The sequence below is a fragment of the Pectinophora gossypiella genome, chromosome 21 (genome assembly GCF_024362695.1).
Source record: "Pectinophora gossypiella chromosome 21, ilPecGoss1.1, whole genome shotgun sequence".
NCBI classification, from domain to species: domain Eukaryota; kingdom Metazoa; phylum Arthropoda; class Insecta; order Lepidoptera; family Gelechiidae; genus Pectinophora; species Pectinophora gossypiella.
This window is the reverse complement of record NC_065424.1, coordinates 1,778,656-1,801,725: the sequence shown is the minus strand read 5'-3', so window position 1 is coordinate 1,801,725 and position 23,070 is coordinate 1,778,656. Positions and strand designations below refer to the sequence as shown.

At 38.4% G+C, this 23,070-nt stretch overlaps 1 protein-coding gene across 3 annotated transcripts in view; it reads left to right on the top strand.

Annotated features, from left to right (window-relative positions):
* LOC126376490 (dipeptidyl aminopeptidase-like protein 6) overlaps positions 1-23,070 on the top strand; it is a 211,034-nt gene that overhangs the window by 128,113 nt on the left and 59,851 nt on the right. For all 3 annotated transcript variants that reach the window (XM_050023913.1, XM_050023914.1, XM_050023912.1), the window contains exons 4-5: positions 3,183-3,277; positions 15,401-15,528. In XM_050023913.1, coding sequence (XP_049879870.1) covers positions 3,183-3,277; positions 15,401-15,528 — 223 coding nt within the window. The remainder of the gene's footprint in view (positions 1-3,182; positions 3,278-15,400; positions 15,529-23,070) is intronic.

Genomic DNA, 23,070 nt, shown 5'->3' with positions numbered 1-23,070 from the left:
TTTACAACATCCTTGCTTTATAACATACTTGTTGGCGCACGGATAAATAAATAAACCCTCCTAAATCCTGTCTCCAAATGGACCAATCACGTCTACGGGCGAAAGGTGCCAACTGAACATCGTCAATTTCGACCAATCAGCGCGAGTAATTTACCCGCCGCTGATTGGCAGAATGCGGTCAATTGCCTCGTTTGCTCGCTCGAATTTACTAATTCACTGGAAATGTTTAGCTGTGCCTGTGTACGGGAAAATTGGTTGATTGGAAGGACAAATTTAACTTGTTCTTATTCTATTTTGTTATTCATCTTCCTAATTCTTCTTATCTTATCTAGCTTATTCGATCCTACTACTGGGACAAGGTCTCTCCTTGATTTTTACTCCTCTCGACTTTGCGCGATCTCTGGCCAATCCTTCCGATAAGCATTGAGGTCGTAACATCATCTTTTACGCGGTCTGCCTCGACATCTATGCCCGCCTTGAGGTGTCCAGTGGATAACGACTCGTGGCCATCGCTCCGGCTGCATCCGACAAACGTGTACGGCCCAGTCCCACTTCACTTTGCGGACGTTTTCCCTACATCAGTGATACCTGTTTTGGAGCGCAGTGTAGAGTTCCGCACACGGTCACACGGTCGATTACCTAATTATGAAATTATTTTTCTCCATTCCCATTTTCATCCTCTTAAAAAGCAAATACCGAGATCAAAATTATCGTACATTCTTCCCTAGGTCTTAATTATTATGTTCTCCGTATCACAAGTTCATTTTAATCTGTTCAGCATGAAATTGTGTCAGACAGACAGAGTTACTAGGATACATAAACTCACGCCTATTTCCCACCGGGGTAAGCAGAGACTATAGAATTCCATTTGCTTCGATCCTGACACATTTCTCTTGCTTCCTCCACATTCGTCAATCGCTTCTTACACGCACGCCGGTTCAGAGTAGATCGTACTAAACCTTTTCTAAGAACATCTCCAATTTGGTAAATGTAAGTCCTTCTAGGTTTTCCTACACACACACATTTTATTAGCCAGCAGTATTTATGTTATTATTAAGTACCTTCTACCACCGAATATAGGCGTCTGTTTGTTTTTTGAAAACTTTTACAATAAGCCAAACAATTCATTGTTACAGTTATTTGATTTTAATGTTTAAGTTCCAGTGGGTACGATTCATTTGTAATTAATTTTAAATAGGGTATTTGACTGGGTCACAGATAAATTATAAACTGCTAATCTAGAAATAGAAACCAGTCACAGTACGTCACAGTATTTCCATACAAACTCCAAAAAAACTTTCGTTTTGACGTTTCGTAAATAGTACCTCATTTGACTAAGTTGTCAAGTAGCCTATTAGAATGGTAAGGGTAAGTTTATAACTTGCGTTATATGGCTCTTTTTTGTTCAAACACTTACACTCAATGGCACTAATTAATTATAGCAATAGGCTGGGTGGGCGTACTATACACGTCTGTCTTCCCCTTCCGGAATACAGGCGTGATTCTATGTAATGTCACGTGTACAAACCCGCATAATTCCTATTTTGATTATTATTTATTTATTTATTCAATCTTACAACTATCAAATCAATTAAATCGATTTAAATCCCTTAAGATTCTTGTATTTACGCCACATCGTGGATTGTATTAGGTATTGCTTTTATTGTCTTAGAAATCAGAAATAATTGCATAGCTAACTTCATTTATTAACCGCATAATAACTTTCAGCACTTCGAAACTAAACAGTGTATTTAGCGACCCTCCTCACTGCCATAATAATACTATTCCCATTACGGGAAAACTTACCAGACGGACAGTCCACAGAGCAAGAAATCGAACGGTCGTACGCTACTAGAGGAAACATTATTCAAATTATTTATTTTCTCATAAAACATGGTACCATAAAGATTACAGTGTAGAAGAATATAATTTTTATGCTGACCATCGCGAATGGTTTATACTGAAAAATTGATCACTATTAATGTTTTAGAAAAAAAAAGTAAACGAAAGAAGTTAAGCCGTTGGTCCCGGACTGTAGGCCAAACACCTCCACCAACCCATGCTGGAGCAGCGTGGTGGAGTACGCTCCACACCTCCTCCGGTTGATTGAGGGGAGGCCTGTACCCAGCAGTGAGACGTATGTGAGCTATTTAGGTACGAATGTGTACAAAAAATGTCGTATTTATTTCTTTTATCAATTAAATTATGACGTGCTTATGTAACACTTTTTATCGGATCACAATATAATACAGTACGAATACTCTTTAATGCACTTAAAAGAGACATTAAAAATACACAATTATAAACAGTTACGTAGTACTGTAATGAGCAATATAATGTACCCACTTTAGGACTCTGTCACACTAACATATTTGACATTTAATGAAACTTACAGTTCAATTTGTCAAAAAAGTTAATGTGACATGGTACCAAAGTGTATACATATAAATGCTCGTGACCTTACAACAGGCTACACAGCCAAGCCTAACAGTATATATCACGGCTGTATCTCCGAAGCTCACAAAGTCGAATTCAGTGGTATAGAGCACGAACCGGGATTCAAACCAGAAAAAATAAAAATATTCATTTAAATACGACTCTAAGAGCGACTAATCCTTGGTTTTATGCCTGTGCCTCTGACCAGAGATTATTTACCTCAACATACCCCAACAATTGATACTCTAGCAAGTTCATAATATTCACAAATGTAGAGCATCCTGGCAGTCAGAAGTTGTACCCCCTGAGGGTACAAGTTTTGTTTTGTGCTTGCAGCTTGATTGGATTGAATATTTTATGGCTTAAGCTCGATTAGCCGTCCTCTATGTGTACTGTATGGTAGCAATGCTTTTGCTATTTATTTTTGTGGAGTTTTTCAATTTATTTTCTGGTAGATAAGTGACTTTATTCATGAGCAGGGATGAACATAGAAATCTAGAGCTGTAGCATGGACACGGCTTACTACTTACTGATGCAAACAAGTAGGACCGTTACGTGAGCCATGTCAGGGGCCTTTGACGGCTCAATAATAACCCTGACACCCCTGACACCACGATAGAAGAAGAAGCTTCACATGAGTTTTAAATTTATTTTCTGACAAATTCAAAATACCGTCTGATATTTTATTGTAAAATCTGTCTGTATGTCTGACATACTAATTATAAAATATGTCTTTTTGTCTACAGGGGATGAGTACATATTCCGCGACGCGTGGGGCGGCATCAGCCTCATGTTCGCTGCCAACCAGACCTCAAAAACACTCATGCCTAACACTACTTATGTAAGTTATTACTATATTCATCACATCGTGAGGAAACCCACATTCCTGAGAAATGCAGTTTCGGAATGTGACCTAACCTGTATTGGGCTGGTTTTCCCTTCGCGGGTTGGAAGGTCAGACAGGCAGTCGCTTCTGTAAAGAACCGGACCTGTCAAATCATCAGGTTAGGCAAGCGGACCATGTAAAAAACGGGTTAATGCTAGGGAGATGATGATGCTGATTACTATATTTATCTTAAAGGTTTTTTTGTTGTTTTTACAGCACTCAACTTTGCTTAGGCAAACACACACAACAGTGTTTAACAGTGGCTGCAAGTTGTCTTTGATTACTTGTGGCTCTGCCCACCCCATTTGGGATTACGGGCGTGAGTTTATGTATGTATGTATGTGTCAACTTTAAAGCACATAATAACGGGTTCTTACCGCGTTTAAATGGGGATATGAGACTCCCGATATCCCCATTTAAACGCGATAAGAACCCGTTATTATGTGCTTTAATTATGATAATAACCGCGTAAACTTAAAACAATGTGTCAACTTTGCTTAGGAAAACTCACAAAGAAAAAAATAAATCGAATAAATCTGACACGAACGGGATTTGAACCCGCAGTTGTTATCATGCCGGGACGAGCGTGTTAACCATTAGGTACTGTGTCGAATTCCTATGTATGCGAAATTTTCGATCTATAGAATAGAAGACGGAATTAAGTGGACGAATGAATAACCCGGGCGATTGAAATAGGGAACTCGCTGGTAAGAAACCCTTTTGAATGTGCTGCCAACTTAACTCTGTCGGGTTCTCAGAGCAATGACTCGGGTTATTGGCTAATGTCAAATTTTGAGAGGATTGTTTATGATTATTGCCTAAATTGCTGCCTGACGATTACCCCTCTCATTCCTTTTCAATTGATAAGATCTTTCATTTGGACAATCAGGTGATCAGCCTGTAATGTCCTAACAAAGTTAGGGATCACAAAGTATTTTTTCTGATATGTCCCCACCGGGATTCGAACCCAGGCCTTCAGATCGAGAGCCTAACGCTCTAATTACTAGACCACAGACGCTGTTTCTTTTTAATACGCAAACAGACATGTAAATAAACTTACACCTATTTCGTACCACGGTAAGCAGAGACTATAGAGTTTACTTTACTCCATTTCGTGTTATTTATACTTGTTATTAACTAGAAAAAAACCTAGAAGGTGGCCTCACTATCAAACCCGGCAAGGCAAAGAAGACTAAATTAAACTAACTGTAATAAAGGCAGAAGCTCCCAGGCTTTTTTGTAATTAATTCCGTCTGCGATTCATCATTGGGATAATCTCGAGGCCGGCAGACGGCATAGATTGTAATCTTGCGTCGATTTATCTTCCCTTGCAATGAGAAAATACAACTTGTATTTACAATTAAAAATTTGAGCCAGAAAAAGAAATAACTCTGGAATCTTGTACACAATTTACCTATAGACATGTGTTGTGTGTATGCATAGTCTTCTTCTCCTATCGTGTGGGTTGTGAGGTGGATTACCAACCCCATCAACCCTGGTGTCAGGGTACTATTGAGCCGCCAAAGGCCCCTGACATGGCTCATGTGACGACTACTTAAATATGCATAGTTATAGGTATACGCTAGCGCCCAGCGCCGAAATTTTTCAATTTTCATAGTTCGCTGGTGCGTAAGCGCACTTACGGTGTAAGTACAGAAAAATCGTCAATAGTTTTATAAGACACCGTATTTTATTTATGAAATGTTAATATTGTTACTATGAATAAATAAATAATTCGGTGAAACGAAATGATACACGTATATTACAACAAAAAGCTTAATTAACAAATAACTCTGATTTTGTACATGATCCGATGAATAGAAAAGATTTTGTAAACTGGGAGGGTTTTTGCTAGAAGGCACTCAACGTAACCTGCTCTGATAAATTAAAGAACTTTTAAGGAACTTGTGATAAGCAGAAACATTGAAATTATTTATTTCGGATATAAACACATGTTTTCACATCAATCCTTACAGTCTCTGCACACCCTCACACACTTGCACTTTAAAGACGTATTTTCAGTAAATAAATTATGTTATGTAATAAATTGCTAGAAACGAAAATCGAACTCAAATGTCGAAGATGGATGGGATGGAAGTGATAACTGATCGTGCTCCCATTATAAAGATACACGTTCCTTTTTACAAGCTCTTAAAACTTATAACTTAAGATTTCCGTAACTTTCTCTAAGTAGCTAAGTGGTTATATAAAACGGCTTTTCGCTTAACTAACTTATATACCTAACGAAGTCACTCTTAATAAATCCAATTATGAATTTGTTGTGAAGGTGTTATTGTAATTTTACAGAATTTATTTTGTTTTTAAATCAATGTAAGTATACATTACAAGTTATTTAAGAACTAGAGAAACACATTTAATACTAGGTATTTTTATCATTTAGGTAATCATTAAGCTTATAATAAGCTTTTTTACATAAAGTAAGCTGCCTCCGTTAGCCAGTGGTTGAGCGTTGGGCTCACGATTCGGAGGCCCCGGGTTCGAATCCAGACGGGGACATACCACAAAAAATACTTTGTGATCCCTAGTTTGGTTCAGACATTACAGGCTGATCACCTGATTGCCCGAAAGTAAGATGATCCGTGCTTCGGAAGGTACGTTAAGTCGTTGGTCCCGGTTACTACTTACTGATGTTAGTATGTAGGCGTTACATGAGCCATGTCAGGGGCCTTTGGCGGGTCAATAATAACCCTAACACCGGGGCTGATGAGGTTGGTATTCCACCTCACAACCCACACGATAAGAAGAAGTATTAAATTTTGTCGTACCGGCTGAGAGCCCTCAGCGCTCCCCATTTGTCCGGCCAAGTACCTAGTTTAAAAGAAACCCAACTTCACCAGTGCCAAGAAACGAACTAAGAAAGTATGGAAGTATAACGAGAGGCAAAGTTCTTCCAAAGATAGTTTAAACTTACACCAACTTCGCTAAGAAGATATTGCGATACTCTTTTATTATTTAAGTACGTTCTTTAGTTCGCAAGTTTCGCTATTCTGTGAGAAATATTTTTTTTTACCGTCACCTGAGAATATAATAGAAGCCCACGACAATTGGGATATATCCCATTTGGGGTAGTCAGAGGTAAATCCATCGGAAGATGAACGAAGTACCCACACCTCACCGAGCTTTTTGTTAAACCAACGTGATAGGCACGATATTTTATTTACAACCAAATCACAAATAATAGCCAGGACCAACTGCTTAACGTGCGCTCCGAAGCACGTAATTATCTTATTTTTTTCAGACAATCAGGTGATCCAAGCCTGTAAAGTCCTGTCGTTTTTCGTATTCGTTTGCAACTTCGCTAAGGCCGCAAGTAACATAACATAACAAATACTTTATTGCACAAACAGGAAAATACAAAAAAAAAACAAAAGAGAAATAGAATAACAACGTAAAAACGAAGAGAAGTAAATTTAGGAGAATCCGTTTACGAGCTTCTTACTGTAATTGATACAGATAAATAATGTCGCTATTTTTTTTATGGATCCAAAAAGTGACACAATAAAGTGATAATATACGTCTTAATTAAGTGGTATAAGATTTGCCTCCGATAGCATTCACTACTTGGTTGGATAAAAGATAAAGAAACACATAATAACGGGTTCTTACCTCATTTAAATCAGGGATATGAGACTCCCGATATTTCGACACTGTTGCAAGTGCCATGATCACGGGATGATCTTTTCATATCCCTGATTTAAACGCGGTAAGAACCCGTTATTATGTGTTTTAATTATGATAATAACCGCGTAAACCTACAACAATGTATAAAAAGATAAAGGTTTGAGATTCTTGGTTGGTTAAAGATACTATATGTATCACATATCTGTTGTGTAGGGGGGGAATAACGCTAGGGAAAGAAAATCTTTTGAGTCCGTGACGTTACAGCACCAACATCCAGTAATTCCTCTGCACACTTGGTACTCGTGTTTATGGCAATATTAAACCGAGTTTATGACGCCAGCTAAGTACACGTCTAGATCGTAAAGACTTCCACATGAACGCATTACTTTAGTTTGCATTTTAAAATTAGCATTTATGTGCATACATTAACCACCTTACAAATAAAAAATAAACCAAGCAAAGTTCAGTCGAATTGTATGATAATTGGATTCAATTTGCTTGGCTGTGAAATACTTAAACCCGCGTTCATTCCTGGTTTATTGTTTATTTGTAAGGTAGTTAAAGTGAAAAAGTTGGAGAAACTATATGTTTTTTATATATATTTATTCCGTTTAACGAACAGTAAACACGTTTCCCAAACGATCTTATGTACCTACGTAGGTATGTATTTTGTTCATGTACCTAATATACAATTGACTTTTGAAGTGTATTCATTCTTTCACTTCACATTTGGTGTGCCACTTTTTTATGCCTACAATGTTAGTATTTATTTTTTGACGTAAAAATACAGTATACAGGATGTTAATAACTTCATCACAAATACTGAGGGGGATCATTTAGCTCATAGTAGGTACGTATTTGTACGGGGTGTAAGTGACATCGTAACGAATACTGAGGGTGATGATTCAGCTCAATATTCAGAGTTAATATCAAGTGGATTTTTCCATCGCAAAATAATAGAAGTTAAATTAATTAAAAACAAAAAAGAAATCACGAATTTTGCAACGGAAAATTCCACTTGATATTAACTCAGAATAATGAGCTGAATCATCCCCCTCAGTAATCGTCAGGATGTCACTTACACCTCGTACAAAGTACAAGTACGTACAAATTGCATTACGAGTACATATAGGAGTTAGTGACACCATAACTAATACTGGGGATGATTCAGACCGTGATTCTGAGTCGATATCAAGTGGAATTTCCTATCGAAAAATTCATAAAAAATTTCATAAGTTTTCGTATCATACTTTTGCGATGGAAAATTGAAAGTTTTCATTACGATTCACTAACACTCTGTATAAAACCTATCTTATCCTTCACACACACGCGTACCCACATCAACACTCAATTTGTATCACTAACATCGCTTCCATTTACATTTACAATACCAAACAAAGCGAGCATTCATAGATATTTCTATTCAGCTTTCAGGCTAAAAGTATAACAATGGGTGAAAAATAAAAATAAATGACTTTGTGTCGAGCCAAAACCCGTGGTCAGGCCAATATGTAGCCAGTTCAATGGAGTGAATGAGTCCATAGATATTTACCCGAAGTATATTCGGTTTGGTAGATACTATTTAAATGGGAAAATACGAAGCTGAACTCGGTCTGTGATTTGACCGCACCCAGTCGAGCATGGAAGCTTGTAAATTGAATTTAGAATTAAAAACATAAAATCATTTTTTGAATCTGTGCTATGGCTAAGTAGAAAAAAGTACAAGAAACTGCTGCAGCAACACATGTTTTAAGTCACTTCTTTATTGATTATATTCTTCTCTCATGTGGGTTGTGATACGACCTCATCAACCCAAAGTTACTATTACTGAGCCGCCAAAGGCCTTCGACATGGCTCAAATAACGATTACTTACATACTGAAGTAAATAGTAGCTAGTATCGACTGCTTAACGTGCAAAGCACGGTTCTTCTTATTAACCTGCAATGTCCTCACGAATCTAGTTTTTGTGATATGTCCTTACCGGGATTCGAACCCGGAACCTCCAAGGACACGTTTCTAGGGAAAAATAGAATCAACGTTAATTGAATACGTCGTATGCATTTAAAATATACAAAAACTACTTTTAGTGTGGATCCATGCTCCAATTAAGTCTAGTTCTAAAACAACTGAACAATTCATAACTGACATATCCAAAAAGGCTGTAACAAATCCGTGTATCCAATTAAGCATCCAGTTGGCGCACAATAAAGTGTATCCACGTAGCCGCTGGCCACTTGTTGTCCATCCATCCACTAGTCTACATATAAGTACAGGGTGTTAGTGACATCGTAACGAAAACTTTGAGGTATGATTCAGACTATGATTTTGAGTTGATGTCAAGTGGAATTGTCCGTCGCTGAAGTATGGAACTGAAAATAATTTAAAAATACACAAAAAAATTCATGAATTTTCCGACAGGAAATTCCACTTGATATCAACTCAGAATCATGGTCTAAACCATCCCCCTCAGTATTCGTTACGGTGTCACTAACACCCATACCTACTTGTATGGCTACTTGTATGTATGCGGTAATTATAAGTGACATCGTAACGAATACTGAGGGGGGTGATTCAGCTCATTTTTCGGAGTTTAATTTCAAGTGGAATTTTCTTCCTTCGCAAAAGTATAGAATTGAAAATAATTTTAAAAACTAAAAAGAAACATAAATGCGACGGAAAATTCCACTTGATATTAACTCAGAATCAAGGTCTGAAACATCCCCCTCAGTATTCGTTACGATGTAACTAACATCCTATATATTTATACGTATACTTACAGATATGCATATATCTACAGTTCTGGCGGCGTCATAATATGGGTCAATAACAAAAATGGGCACTATTAGTCTGAAATAAAAGATTTTTATTTTTATTTTGTTTAATATGGCCGCTACAATGTACCCTTAACGCTGTAACTCGTACACTGGTGGTAAAATATTTGAATCTTGATAATTCAAATTCAAAATTCAAATTCAAAAATATCTTTATTCAGTAGGTAACATAGTTACACTTTGAATCGTCAATTTTACATAACGAACGTCTCATCCGCCTAAAACTACTGCAGCTTCTCACAACCTGTATAGCCGGGGAAAAGAAGCTGCAAGAAAATCCTCAGCACAGGGCCCTAGACGTTCTTTAAAAAAATAAAAATAAACATAAAACATAAAATATTGGTATACAATTGAGTAATTTAGCTGCCTAATATCAGTTCTCAGACAGTTAATCCCATGCATTTATATCTTCTAAATAATCACTAACTTTATAATAACCTTTTTTGTAAAGTTTTTGTTTAACTACTGTCTTAAAACAGTTGAAAGGCAAATTCTGAATGTCAATGGGAATCTTATTGTAAAAACGTATACATTGCCCCTTAAAAGATTTAGTAATCTTATGTAATCGACTGATTTGTAAAGCAAGTTTATTTTTATTCCTGGATAGTGTTGCTGTACAGCTTATTACGCCTCATACTACGTCTGTTTGAGACGATTCTTGACTATCACTTTCGCAGATGCATGCACTTTTATTCATGGCTATGCAAGCCAATTCTGGAATGACAAATTCTAAAAATACTCACACACGCACGCATGCACCCACGCACGCACGCACGTACGCACGCACGCACGCACATACACACACACACACAGTATGATGGCGCTGTTCAGATTTAACGTGATAATTACCTATTTTCTCATAACTCGAGTATATAATTATTCAAAAATACAACGTAATTGAAGAAGCATAAATAAAATTAATTGTTGCTTGATATAAGGATCACATTGTGTATAGAATATTGTTGCTACCTATATTTTGATCAGATTTTTTGGCATATCCGCTTTCTTTTAGTTAATCGCTTAACGCTTTCAATCGGCTGTGTCTTATGATCTTGCACCGTCATTTGATGAAACGTCTATCCATTCAAACCTTATTGAGTATTACGAATAAATGCCCCGTCATTTGTTACCTAGCTGTAGGAACCAATTGTGTGATACACAAACACACACACATGCACACAGTGATGTGTCGTTCCTGGGAATATTCCCAAAGTGGGAATGTTCCCAAAGTGGGAGTGTTCCCAAAGTGGGAATGATCCCAAAGTGGGAATGATCCCAAAGTGGGAATGTTCCCAAAGTGGGAATGATCCCAAAGTGGGAATGATCCCAAAGTGGGAATTATCCCAAAGTGGGAATGATCCCAAAGTGGGAATGTTCCCGTTGTAAAAACTCTCTAATAACAATGGCACTGGCTGCTTTTCTTTTTCAAATTGTTCTTTCTTGTACTCTGGTCTTATTTACCTAAAGGTTAGATAATAAAGGTGTTTTTACGCAACTCTTGCGTCTTTTTACAGCCGGGAATATTCCTAAAGTGGGAACATTGTCGAAAACTGCACACAATACGTCATCTGTCCAACCATTTTAAATCTATAAGTGGAAAGTAAAAGCTTGCCAAATGCATACATGTTGTGATCATAAGTCTTTAAGAATAGTTTATTGGCAGTTTATTTTGGGCTATTCACACATTGTAGGATATTTTGAATACTGAATACATTTTGAATCAATTACCAAAATAGTATTATTAATAATAAATTGCTTTATTCAGGTAAATCGTCTGTCCGCAGACATCACATAATGACATCATTATATCGTTATTTTTTCTAAAAAAAAATTAATACATTGTACATAGAAATATATTGTATTATAAATAATGCCTATTAGCAATTTACTCTAGACTTGACCATACACTCTTAGTGCCACAAAAACGTTGCTACGAAACGTAGCAATCGTAGCACATGCTACGGCGTAGCAAATGTTACAATACTACGTTTGTATTATGACTACTAATATCAGTTTGCAAGGCAAAAGGCACAAATTGTATAATTTTACGTTTTATGATCCAATTATGGCAATAATCGAAACTAACATGGCAAGGCCATTTAGGGCAATGACTTGGCAAGTTACCGAAATTATGTATTCGTCAGAGGTTAAGAAACTCTTTAGTATATATTATGAAAGTTAAGTGTCGTCGTATGTATGTATATGTACTTTATGCATGAGTTATAAGTGTGTGATCTATGACAGATGTCGACGATTATTGCTCCGTAGGGTACACTTAAAATTCTAGTTTCCATTTTGATTCACATATTCTAAAAAGACTTAAAATACTCCATTGCTTTTGTATTTTCTTCATGTCGGCGGATTGTCAAATCTATGTGGAAACATAATGAGACTCGTACACGGACACATCATCGCCAACCCATTAATGTCCCCACTGCTGGGGCACGGGCCTTCCCTATGGATGGATAGGGAGATCGGGCCTTAAACCACCACGCGGGCCCAGTGCGGATTGGTGGTTATTAACGACTGCTAGTGCAGCCGGGACCAACGGCTTAACGTGCCTTCCGAAGCACGGAGGAACTCGAGATGAAAACTTTTTTTTTGTGGTCACCCATCCTATGACCGGCCTTTGCGAAAGTTGCTTAACTTCAACAATCGCAGACCGACAGCGTTTACCGCTGCGGCACCGAGCTCCTCGACAGGTTCGTGTCGTACACGGACACAATAGGCACTTAATTCTTCAACCTTGATACTTAGAAGTACGAGTTAAAGTTGCCAAACTGTCTATAATCCTCCTGCCTTTATCCCACTTTAGGTGTGGTCAGCACATCATTCCTCTTCCTTTAATTTCACACATATTCTTCTTTACACAATCCACCCAAATTCATACTCTAAACATACCATAACTTTCCTCGTTATATGCTTTCGATCATCACTAATTTAAGACCCACGCTCTTCTTCTATCGCGTGGGTTGTGAGGTGGATTTCCAACCCCATCAACCCTGGTGTCAGGGTTACTATTGAGCCGGCAAAGACTCATGTAACGACTAGTTACTTACATCAGTAAGTAGTAACCGGGACCAACGTCTTAACCTGCCTTCCGAAGGATCATCTTTCTTTCGGATAATCAGGTGAACAGCTTTTGTCGGTGTAGCATTCTCTATCTGTGCTTATTACATGCCCATACCATGCTAACTAAATAAATAATAACATTGTCAAACTGTCCAACTATATCAATAAAGAGACCGTTTTGTTGAAACCTACCATTTGTACCCCTCAGCATCATAACCCACTATTGCGTGGCTTCTACCGTGCCTCCATCACGCAATATTCTCATTAGAGAATATCGAATTATAACAAAACAGGAATCGATGTGACTGTGACTATAATCGGAAACGAGCAGCAATAGAGGCCCGTGTTTCTATAAGGCGGTAATAGACGTAATGGTCGCGTCCGTTCATAATGCGACTTTATTCAGTGGTTATTATTTTGGATTATTAAAAGAAGAATTATAGTCGTTATCCCGTTTTTCACAGGGTCCGCTTACGTAACCTGAAGATTTGACAGGCCCGGCATTTTATAGAAGCAACTGCTTGATCTGAGAATATAATATATATTAAAGAAGAATATTATATATATGTAGGAAAGTGAAATTACTATGGAAGGATAATGAATGGGAATTTGATTGTTTATGGTATGAAAGGAGGATGGTTAATGTATGGGACGTAAGGCAGTTTTAAAAAGTAAGATAGGCGAGTGGATGGTGCGATGTCGGACGGGTTAGAGGATTTTGTTAAGATATAAGGAGTAAAGATATTTTTAAATATCCCGTGTTATTTCTATATCCCACATATATTATATATAAAATATGTTACATAATATTTATTTTAAATATAAACAAACAGCCGCCTTTGCCATTATTGGGCACAGGCCTCCCCTCCATCAACCGGATGGGCAATAAAACTGCAAGTTGGTATACACTTACCATAACATAGCTCACGACTATATCCCAATCGGGGTAGTCAGAGGTACATCCATCGCAAGATGTACTAAATAACACCTCACCGAACTTTCTATTAGACTGCAAATATGCTAGTGAAGACAAATTAATTACTCATTAGTGAACGTCCCGTACCGGGGATCGAACCGCCGCTCCCCGTTTGAGAAGCAAGCTGGTTAATCACAGGACCACAGAGGCCACAGAGGTAGAAACTTGTGCTAGTTAAATAATTTGAAATGAAAAGATATTTTGAAGCACAAAAACTTATTGTACCAGAATAATTAGATCCTTACAATAATAATTTCCCTTGTAAGAAAAAGCTAAATATACTTACTTATTCTTATTTCTTCCAAAGACGTTCGTAAAACAAACTCAATAAATTGCTCAATCTAATTCTGTCTCCAAAGACAATTCCATCGACAAAAGTACGAGTATTCGTCGTAAATAAGAGATTTGAAGTAATCGTATCTGAACCGGTTGATTGGGCAATGATGGTTCCAGGCAGACTGATTCAGTTCACAAATTACATCCGACCTCGTTCGTTCACTCATTTACGTAATCCCTGAATGATTCAGCAACGATTACAACAGCATTTAGGGTTCTGTAGTGAACAGGAATTTACGACGGCCAAATAGTTAATGCTCCGATCAAGTATTTAATGCCATTTGCGACAAATCTATAAAAAGTCACGTCAAAAAAAAGGATTTACGGATAATAAATAGAGGACGCGTTCCACTGCTTATCTTCTCGGACATGTCGTAAAAACCGATTTTGTGTGTCCCTTTTACATGAGACACCATTTGTAATATTTTGTAATACTAAATAATTAATTATGTAAGTAAGTTTAAGTAGTATGTCGTGGCTCACGCCGCGACTTATGCTGAGCGAGGTCCTTTTATTCCGGACTCCACCGCAGATGATCGGGCCGTCAGTGCGTTACATTTAGAATACTTCGTTTTATTATTATTGTTTTTATGATATTGGTTTGTTTTTCTTTTTGTTTTGGTTTTTTTTCTGTGTACTTATTGAATTCATTGTGGTTTCTGTCCTGTGTTAAATGTAATGTACCTGTCTGTCTGTGTCTGTGGTGTCCGGAAGTAATGAATGTTTCTTGGTTTCTTTCTTTAAATAGACCATTACCCAAAAGTCAAGATCATAAAACTTAGCATCACGCTTGCACATACAAAGTAGACAAAGGTGTATATTATATTATTAATCGCAGCGGATCCCGTTGTGTCTGTGATTGTACCCGCATAGTCTAATAACATTTGGTACTTAGACCGAAATTGAATTTTCGCACTGCGTAATGACATGTTGAAATCTCACCTTGTTTATCTTATAGAACTGTACAATAATAAACGTAATTTATGATTGATTGAAGTTGATGACTAATAATAACACTTGAACATCAAAGTAAACAAAGTTTTAAATTGACACCGAACAAAGTGACATCTGACACCTGAGTGAATGATTGACTGAATTATTGAATTGATTGACTTAATTGTCCATAAGGCGGACCCTGTAAAAAATAGGATAATGCTAGGGAAATGATGATTTTCTTGTTTCATACTTTTTTCGGCTTTTAATTTTTTTTCTTATTACAGAGAGTGTTGGAGCCGGCATACTTCTCTCTATCAGCTGACCGGAGGTTCCTCCTCCTGGCTCAGAACGTTCGCAAGCAGTACCGGTACTCCTACCTCGCTCGGTACACAGTCTACGACATACTTACCACGTGAGTACTTCACTTCATTTACTAGGTATACTAGTGAACCCTCTCAATCAACCGGAGAGGGTATGGAGCATACTCCACCACGCTGCTCCACTGCGGGTTGGTAGAGGTGTTTTTACGGCTAATAGCGGTTGATTGAGAGGAGGCCTGTGCCCAGCAGTGGGACGTATATAGGCTATTTATGTTTATGTATGTACTAGTGAACCTGGCAGACGATTTTATTATTTCCTTACGTCTAGGTGACGAGCTGGAGTGGGGGGAAGGTCCAATTTTTACGTTTTTCGCCGATATCTCAAGAAACGGTGCTTCCCATTAAAACAAATTCTACCATTGATTCTCTACGTCTAGGAGGTGAGCCGTAGTGGGGGAAGGAAATCTCCATTTTTGAGATTTTCGCTGATATCTCAAAATCGGTGCATCCTAGAGAAAAGAATTCCTCCATTGAATAAAAGCTCATAAAATTATCTTCAACTTTGTTATTATATACTTTTCTGAATTCCTCTCCGCTTTCGAGCTACAGGCTTCAAAAAAGTGACAATAAAAAAATGACTAGGACTCCTGTCCTCTGAATAGTACTGACAGTTACTGCTGCCCTCTATCAGGTTCCAGGTTACAGTTCCTGTGACTCGCCCCAACTTTGCTTTTGTGAAAGGTACTCTACCAGCACAATAGAACCCACAACTGCGGTACCACGATACCCTAACATGAAAAATTCACGCGCGAATAAGTTATTTGAATAAAGTCAGTATTTTTTGCGGAATATTTTTTTCATCCGAACTCGATACGACCCGCGAGAATAAAATATGACACGCCTACGGGACTTGTGCTTTATTGGATATTTTTAACCAACCGGTTATAATATTATAGTATTTATCTAAATAAATAATAGCGAAAGGTCACGCCCTCATCATGAAATAGTAGGAATTACTAAACTAAGTACTAGGAGCGTCAAATTTTGTGGAGAGGGTTCCCTTTAAGACGCAGGTGTTTACTAAGACGGGATTTTGCAAAATTTTGCCTAATCATCTCTCTAGCATTACCCCGTTCTTCACAGGGTCCGCTTACTCAACCTGAAGATTTGACAGGTCCGGTTTCATACAGATAATTTTCCATGATCATCATCATCAGCCCATTAACGTCCCCACTGCTGGGGCACGGGCCTTCCCTATAGATGGATAGGGAGATCGGGCCTTAAACCACCACGCGGGCCCAGTGCGGATTGATGATTATTAACGACTGCTAATGCAGCCGGGACCAACGAACGGCTTAACGTGCCTTCCGAAGCACGGAGGAGCTCGAGATGAAAACTTTTTTTTTGTGGTCACCCATCCTATGACCGGCCTTTGCGAAAGTTGCTTAACTTCAACAATCGCAGACCGAGCGCGTTTACCGCTGCGCCACCGAGCTCCTCCGCCACCGAGCTCATTTTCCATGATAATTACGTTGAATAAATGATTCTGATTCCTGATTTTAATAAAATACTTTCCTGAACGCTTTCCTAAAAAACTTAACTTACTTTATTCTTGATTAATGTCATCATCTCCCTAGCATTGTCCCGTTTTTCATAGGGTCCGCTTACTTAACCTGAAGATTTGACAGGCACGTTTTTTTAGAGAAACGACTACCTGTCTGACCTTCCAGCCCGCGAAGGGAAAACCAGCCTATTACAGGTTAGGTCACATAACTCCGAAAATGCATTTCACGGGAATTTGGGTTTCTTTTACCGCTGTGCACGAGATAATCATTTATGATCCAAACGTGAATTCGAAAATGAATTCGATAATTATTGGTTTAGGCCTTTGCTGGATTCGAACCTGCGACCTCAAAATGAGATGCAAGCGTTCTACCAACTGGGCTATCACGGCTTTTCGCCGCGGAAATCGCCACATCAATCTCATCAAAGACTTCATGCATCCTCGCCTTTTAGTCTATGACTCAGGCCGGTCTCATGTAGCTTATTCTTATGTTGTCGTCTTTCGATACCAGGTTATACACTGTTACTAATACCAGGTTAAGCTTTCTGTTACTAACATAATGTGGGCTATATAGTTTCCGAAATAAATATTTTGAATTTGAAAACCATACTTTTGTTTAAACAATTTATTTTTCTAACTAAATCTATTAATATTACACGCACAGAATTACTACTCGTGGTACATTTTGCGCTTATTGGAAGCGTGGATCCGATCTTCGGTCCCAAGGTCGGTGATACCTACCAATGTGTTCGCTGCCTATTGTCTGTATTCAGAATAGACGTGCTGTTTATCTGTACATAGTCACAACTGACTGACAAATACATTATATATCTGTGCGATATAAGATATTGTGTATTCATGTTAATGTACAACTGATACATACATCTTCACCACCACCACCACTTCTTCTTGGTGTTCAAATCAAAAAATCAAATCAAATCAAAATCTTTATTTGTGAATACAGGTATACAGAAGGTGTTACATAAAGTTATTATAATCTCTGTGTTCAATTTGTTCGATTTGTTTTTTTTTGTATTGATTTCCGTGTGGTCTCTGTCCTGTGTTGAATGTAATGTACCTGTCTGTCTGTGTCTGTGGTGTCCGGGAGTAATAAATGTTTCTTTCTTTCTTTCTTAATAGAGGGAGTAGAACCACAAGTTATCTGAAGACAACGAAACACTAACTAGTCCGAAGATATTCCGTAGTTGAAATCGACATTAATTAATTAATTTAGCATTCGATACGTCTCATACCTCTTTAAGAAGCTAATAAAATGGTTTTACTATTATTTTTAAATGTATTTTCTCAAAAAGTTTTACATTATGTTTGATTTGGTTCTTCTTAGTAAGTACCTCGTTTTATAATACTCATTCAATTTCGTCTACGTTTAAACCTGGTGCCAAACCTGGTAATATCTTTAGTCTGCGTTTTGTAATACGGCGTCTTAAGTCGAAGCCAGTGGTATAGAGCCCAAACCAGGATTCGAACCCGTAACACTACGATGTAGGCAATTCAACACAAAGAAAATGCCTCCACGCGCGTTCATGCGGATCACGCGCATACAGGCGGAGAAACATGCACCCCCGCGCGTAGGTGCGGGGCGAGACGCAAGGTATGGCACACCGAATCCCGTAGTGCCGCGCGTGATGTTGGAACGTCTTTGAATGAAATGAGAGCCGCCGTGCGTTAATCTACAAAACGCACCTACGCGCGTGAGTGCGTAAAAAACCCGCACGATGATGCAGATCTGCGCTCCCGCAGGCACGCGCGTACGTGCGTCGACACGCAACATGCAGCATGATGCGAGGCAGTGTAAGAATCGTCGTAAGTTACGCGTTCTCTGAACAGGGCTAACACAAATTCACACTGATAAATTATCATACTAGAACGGAATCTTCTTCTATCATGTGGGTTGTGAGGTGAATTACCAACCTCATCAACCACCAGGGTTATTGTTGACCCGACAAAGGCCCCTGACATGGCTCATGTAACGACTACTTACTTACATCAGTAAGTAGTAACCGGGACCAACGGCTTGACGTGCCTTTCGAAGCACGTATCATCTTACTTTTTGGACAATCAGGTGACTAGCCTGTAATGTCCTAACCAAACTAGGGATCACAATGTGATTTTTATGATATGTTTTCGGGATTCGAACCTGGATCCTCCGGATCGTGAGCCCAACGCTCAACCACTGGACCACGGAGCACGGAATATTATGACGTCTTTCTTTAATATTATTTTTATTAAGTTAAACCGTAAATATCAGAACAAAAATCCCTTAAAAGCCATTAAGCAGGTTGTGATTTTCACCGGGATCAATTAGTGTGAGAATCCAGCAAAGTGTCGTATAATTAACGCTGATAGCTCTCGAGATGATATAATTTCTTGCAGATTGACAGCCTGAAGGGTTGTCGAAGCATCTTAAAATATTTATCTCGCTGGGCGAGGGAACGAGGCGCGAGTGTACTTAATGTAATGACGTAACTAGTACCGATTTTGTACCAAAGAAGGACTTTCCATGTTACTCACCTAACCTGAAGATTTGACAGGTCCGGTTTTTTTACAGCAGCGGCTGCCTGTCTGACCTTCCAACCCGCGAAGGGAAAACCAGCCCTATACAGGTTAAGTCACATACCTCCGAAAACGCAATTCTCGGGAATGTGGGTTTCCTCACGATGTTTTGCTTCACCGCAGAGCACGTGACACATTTATGATCACATTTATGATCCAAACATGAATTCTGAAACAAATTCGACAATCATTGTTTTAGGCCCATGCTGGATTCGAACCTGCGACCTCAAAGTGAGAGGCAAGCGTTCTACCAACTGATGTGTCTATGTGTGGCAAATAATCAAGGCTCAAGAGTCAATAGAAGCGCATTTGGGCTCCCAGAAAACTAAAAATATTATGGTTATTTGTTTTGCTTGTGACAATATGAAAATTATACGAGTATTTACGAGATTATTATATGTATGTGTGTATGTTAAAAATGCCTCCCGCTAGCGACCCTCGTTAAGCTAACGCGGCCATTTTGTAAACTTGTTTAATTTAAGTTTAATAATTAACGCACGCTCGCGCACAAACGCATGTCGGAATACTGGTGTTCGACGCAAAATGAATTAACTTTCATTATTTATACAGGGCTTAATCTCTTCCTTTGAGAATAGTATTAGGGCCATTTGAATACCATACCGACGTATATCAACATTTAAAACAACATAAATTCAACATAAAGTCTATTTGTTACGTTTACTTTTTATTTTATTTTACTTATCTTGCGCGCTACACTGCCGCTGTACAAGTGTATTATATCCTCTGCCGGTTTCCTGGAAGAGGTCGCTCTTAGCGATAAGGCCGCCTTTGCCCACCTTAGAATAACTTTATTCTGAAAATGTTTTGTAAATGTGTGTGCAATGAAGTGTTTTATTATTATTGTATAGGGATGATTCAGACCACGATTCTGAGTTGATATCAAGTGGAATTTTCCGTTGTAGTCTGTAGTCTGGACAACGATACCGACCCCGCCGGCATGGTCGACGATTTCCCTCAATCAGCGCTTATCGCTATCGACCCACTAAGGGTCGATTAATAATTCTTTCAAATATTTTTCCTCTCAGACGACGCCCTGAGCCGAGGTTCGCGCCCAACTGGGCACCCTCAGGCCTGTTGTCTAAAACGTTGTACTGGGTGAGAGCCTTCAGCGTTCCCCATTTGTCCGGCCAAGTATTTAATGCCATCTGCGGCAAATCTACAATAAGTCACGTCAAAAAAAAAAAGATAACGTATATCTGACAACTGGTAAAGTGATTTAGGCTTGCGTGGCAAACAAAGACACTTGTGCATTTACAAAATTAGTTACGTTTAAGATTCGGTGGTTGAATCCCTGTTAGACGGGTGTAACTAACAATTATTAGGTTCATAGGTGTAACTTTCGCATGATAAAAGCCACAGACGCTGGTACATTGCATGAATTAAAGTTGCCCACAAAGGCCAGAGCATAAAGAAGAATTCTACGAATTCTTTATAACTGTGGTCCCTTTTACACACGAGCGTTTAACTTCGAAACCTTTTGCATGTTAAAGTGGTATTATGGTGATGGTTATAATATTACATTCCGTACATGGTCAGGTACTAAATATTACAAAATGATGACTAAAGATACTAAACATTACATCACGCCTGTATTTCCGGAGGACTAGGCAGAGGTATATAGTATATACACCCATTTCTCAACAGCCATGTTTAATTCAAGACGACGGGTAGCTTGTCTGTCGGTTTCTATAGGATACACGTCGGTGAGTGTGCGCGGGAACTTCACGAGTTAATTCCACCCACTCCATTCCATCTACGGACTACAGTATATATATAACAGTATACCATTTGACCTGAATTGTAACTAGCTTGCCTATTGCAAGGTTTTCTTGTTAAAAACACATTCGAATGTCATCATCATCGGGAGATGATGCATGGGAAAGCTTTATCCCGTTTTTCACAGGGTCCGCTTACCTAACCTGAAGATTTGACAGGTCCAGTTTTTTACAGAAGCGACTTCCTGTCTGACCTTTCAACCCGCGTAGGGAAAACCAGCCCAATGCAGGTTAGATCACATACCTCTGAAAAAGGCATTTCTCGGGAATGCGGGTATCCTCACGATGTTTTCCTTCGCCGCAAAACTTTCATATTATCTGTGATATCAATATTATCTATGATTCAAACATGAATTCAAACTCATAAAATCAAATTCAGTTTATTACAGCCCGAGTCGGGATTCAAACCGGTGACACGGCGACGTAAGTCACGCGTTATACCAACAAAACCACAGTCTGGTGTGATCTCTTCAACAAAACCTCCATTTCTTCAATTAATTTCAATCTCAGTAAAAATTAATAACTTTTTTTTACGTACATATAAATTGAAACTAGCTTGCCTATTGCTAGGTTTTCTTGTTAAAAACACATTCGAATGTCATCATCATCATCTCCCTAGTATTATCCCGTTTTTCACAGGGTCCGCTTACCTAACCTGAAGATTTGACAGGTCCGGTTTTTTACAGAAGCGACTGTGTAACCTTCCAACCCGCGAAGGAAAAACCAGCCCAATACGGGTTAGGTCACATACCTCTGAAAAATGCATTTCTCATCATCTCAAATGGGTTTCCTCACGATGTTTTCCTTCACCGCTGAGCACGTGATAATCATTTAAAAACACATCCGAATGTCATTTTTAAAGTCGCTTACGTGGTTTTATAAAAATAAGCTGCAGAACACATTCTATGTTTTATATTCGCCCCTAATCCGGCATAGAGGCAATGGATATAAAAACGCGCAATTTGTAAGTCAAAACATGACTGTCTAGTCATATTATTTGATATAACAGAATTGAGGTCGCCCAACCAAGTGATTTAGACAAATGGTTCTGTCTCGACGTAAATTCTATGCAAAACTATTATTACGAAACGCGACGACGTCGCTCTGTCAGTTTATATATTACTCTAGAGTTTACATCGTTAATATCTCTTTGTGTAGACTTATTGTTTATGTAAACTATTTTTCTATGGTTGTACAAACTTACACACACACACACGCATTTCCTATCTGCATTTTCATATCGTCGCTAAAAAGGCAAAATTGCGTATGTTTAAAGTATTTTATTCGTTTTTTATCATAACTTTTTACCCATTTATCCAATTTAGATGACGTCAACGTAAGTTTAAATTGTTTTTTCAATTTCTATGTATATCAATAGATATCTAGCAATAGATATCATAAGATGGGCTACTGTTTTAGGATATTTTGGCGCTTATGTAATTTTGCCTTTCCAATGACGATATGTTTTCAGACAATTTATTTGTGATAATGGAAGAGCGCAACCTCCAAACGCAGGCTATGTCGCTTAAATGGAGACCCCAATCCACCAGTATTTAAGGCTTTATTGTAAAGGAAAATAACCAGTTTATTTATTTTCATTCATTTTTACAGCCTCTGTGGTCTAGTGGTTATAGCGTTAGGCTCACATTCTGGAGGTCCGGCTTCGATTCCCGAGACATTGTTGAAGTTTCTTTATAAGA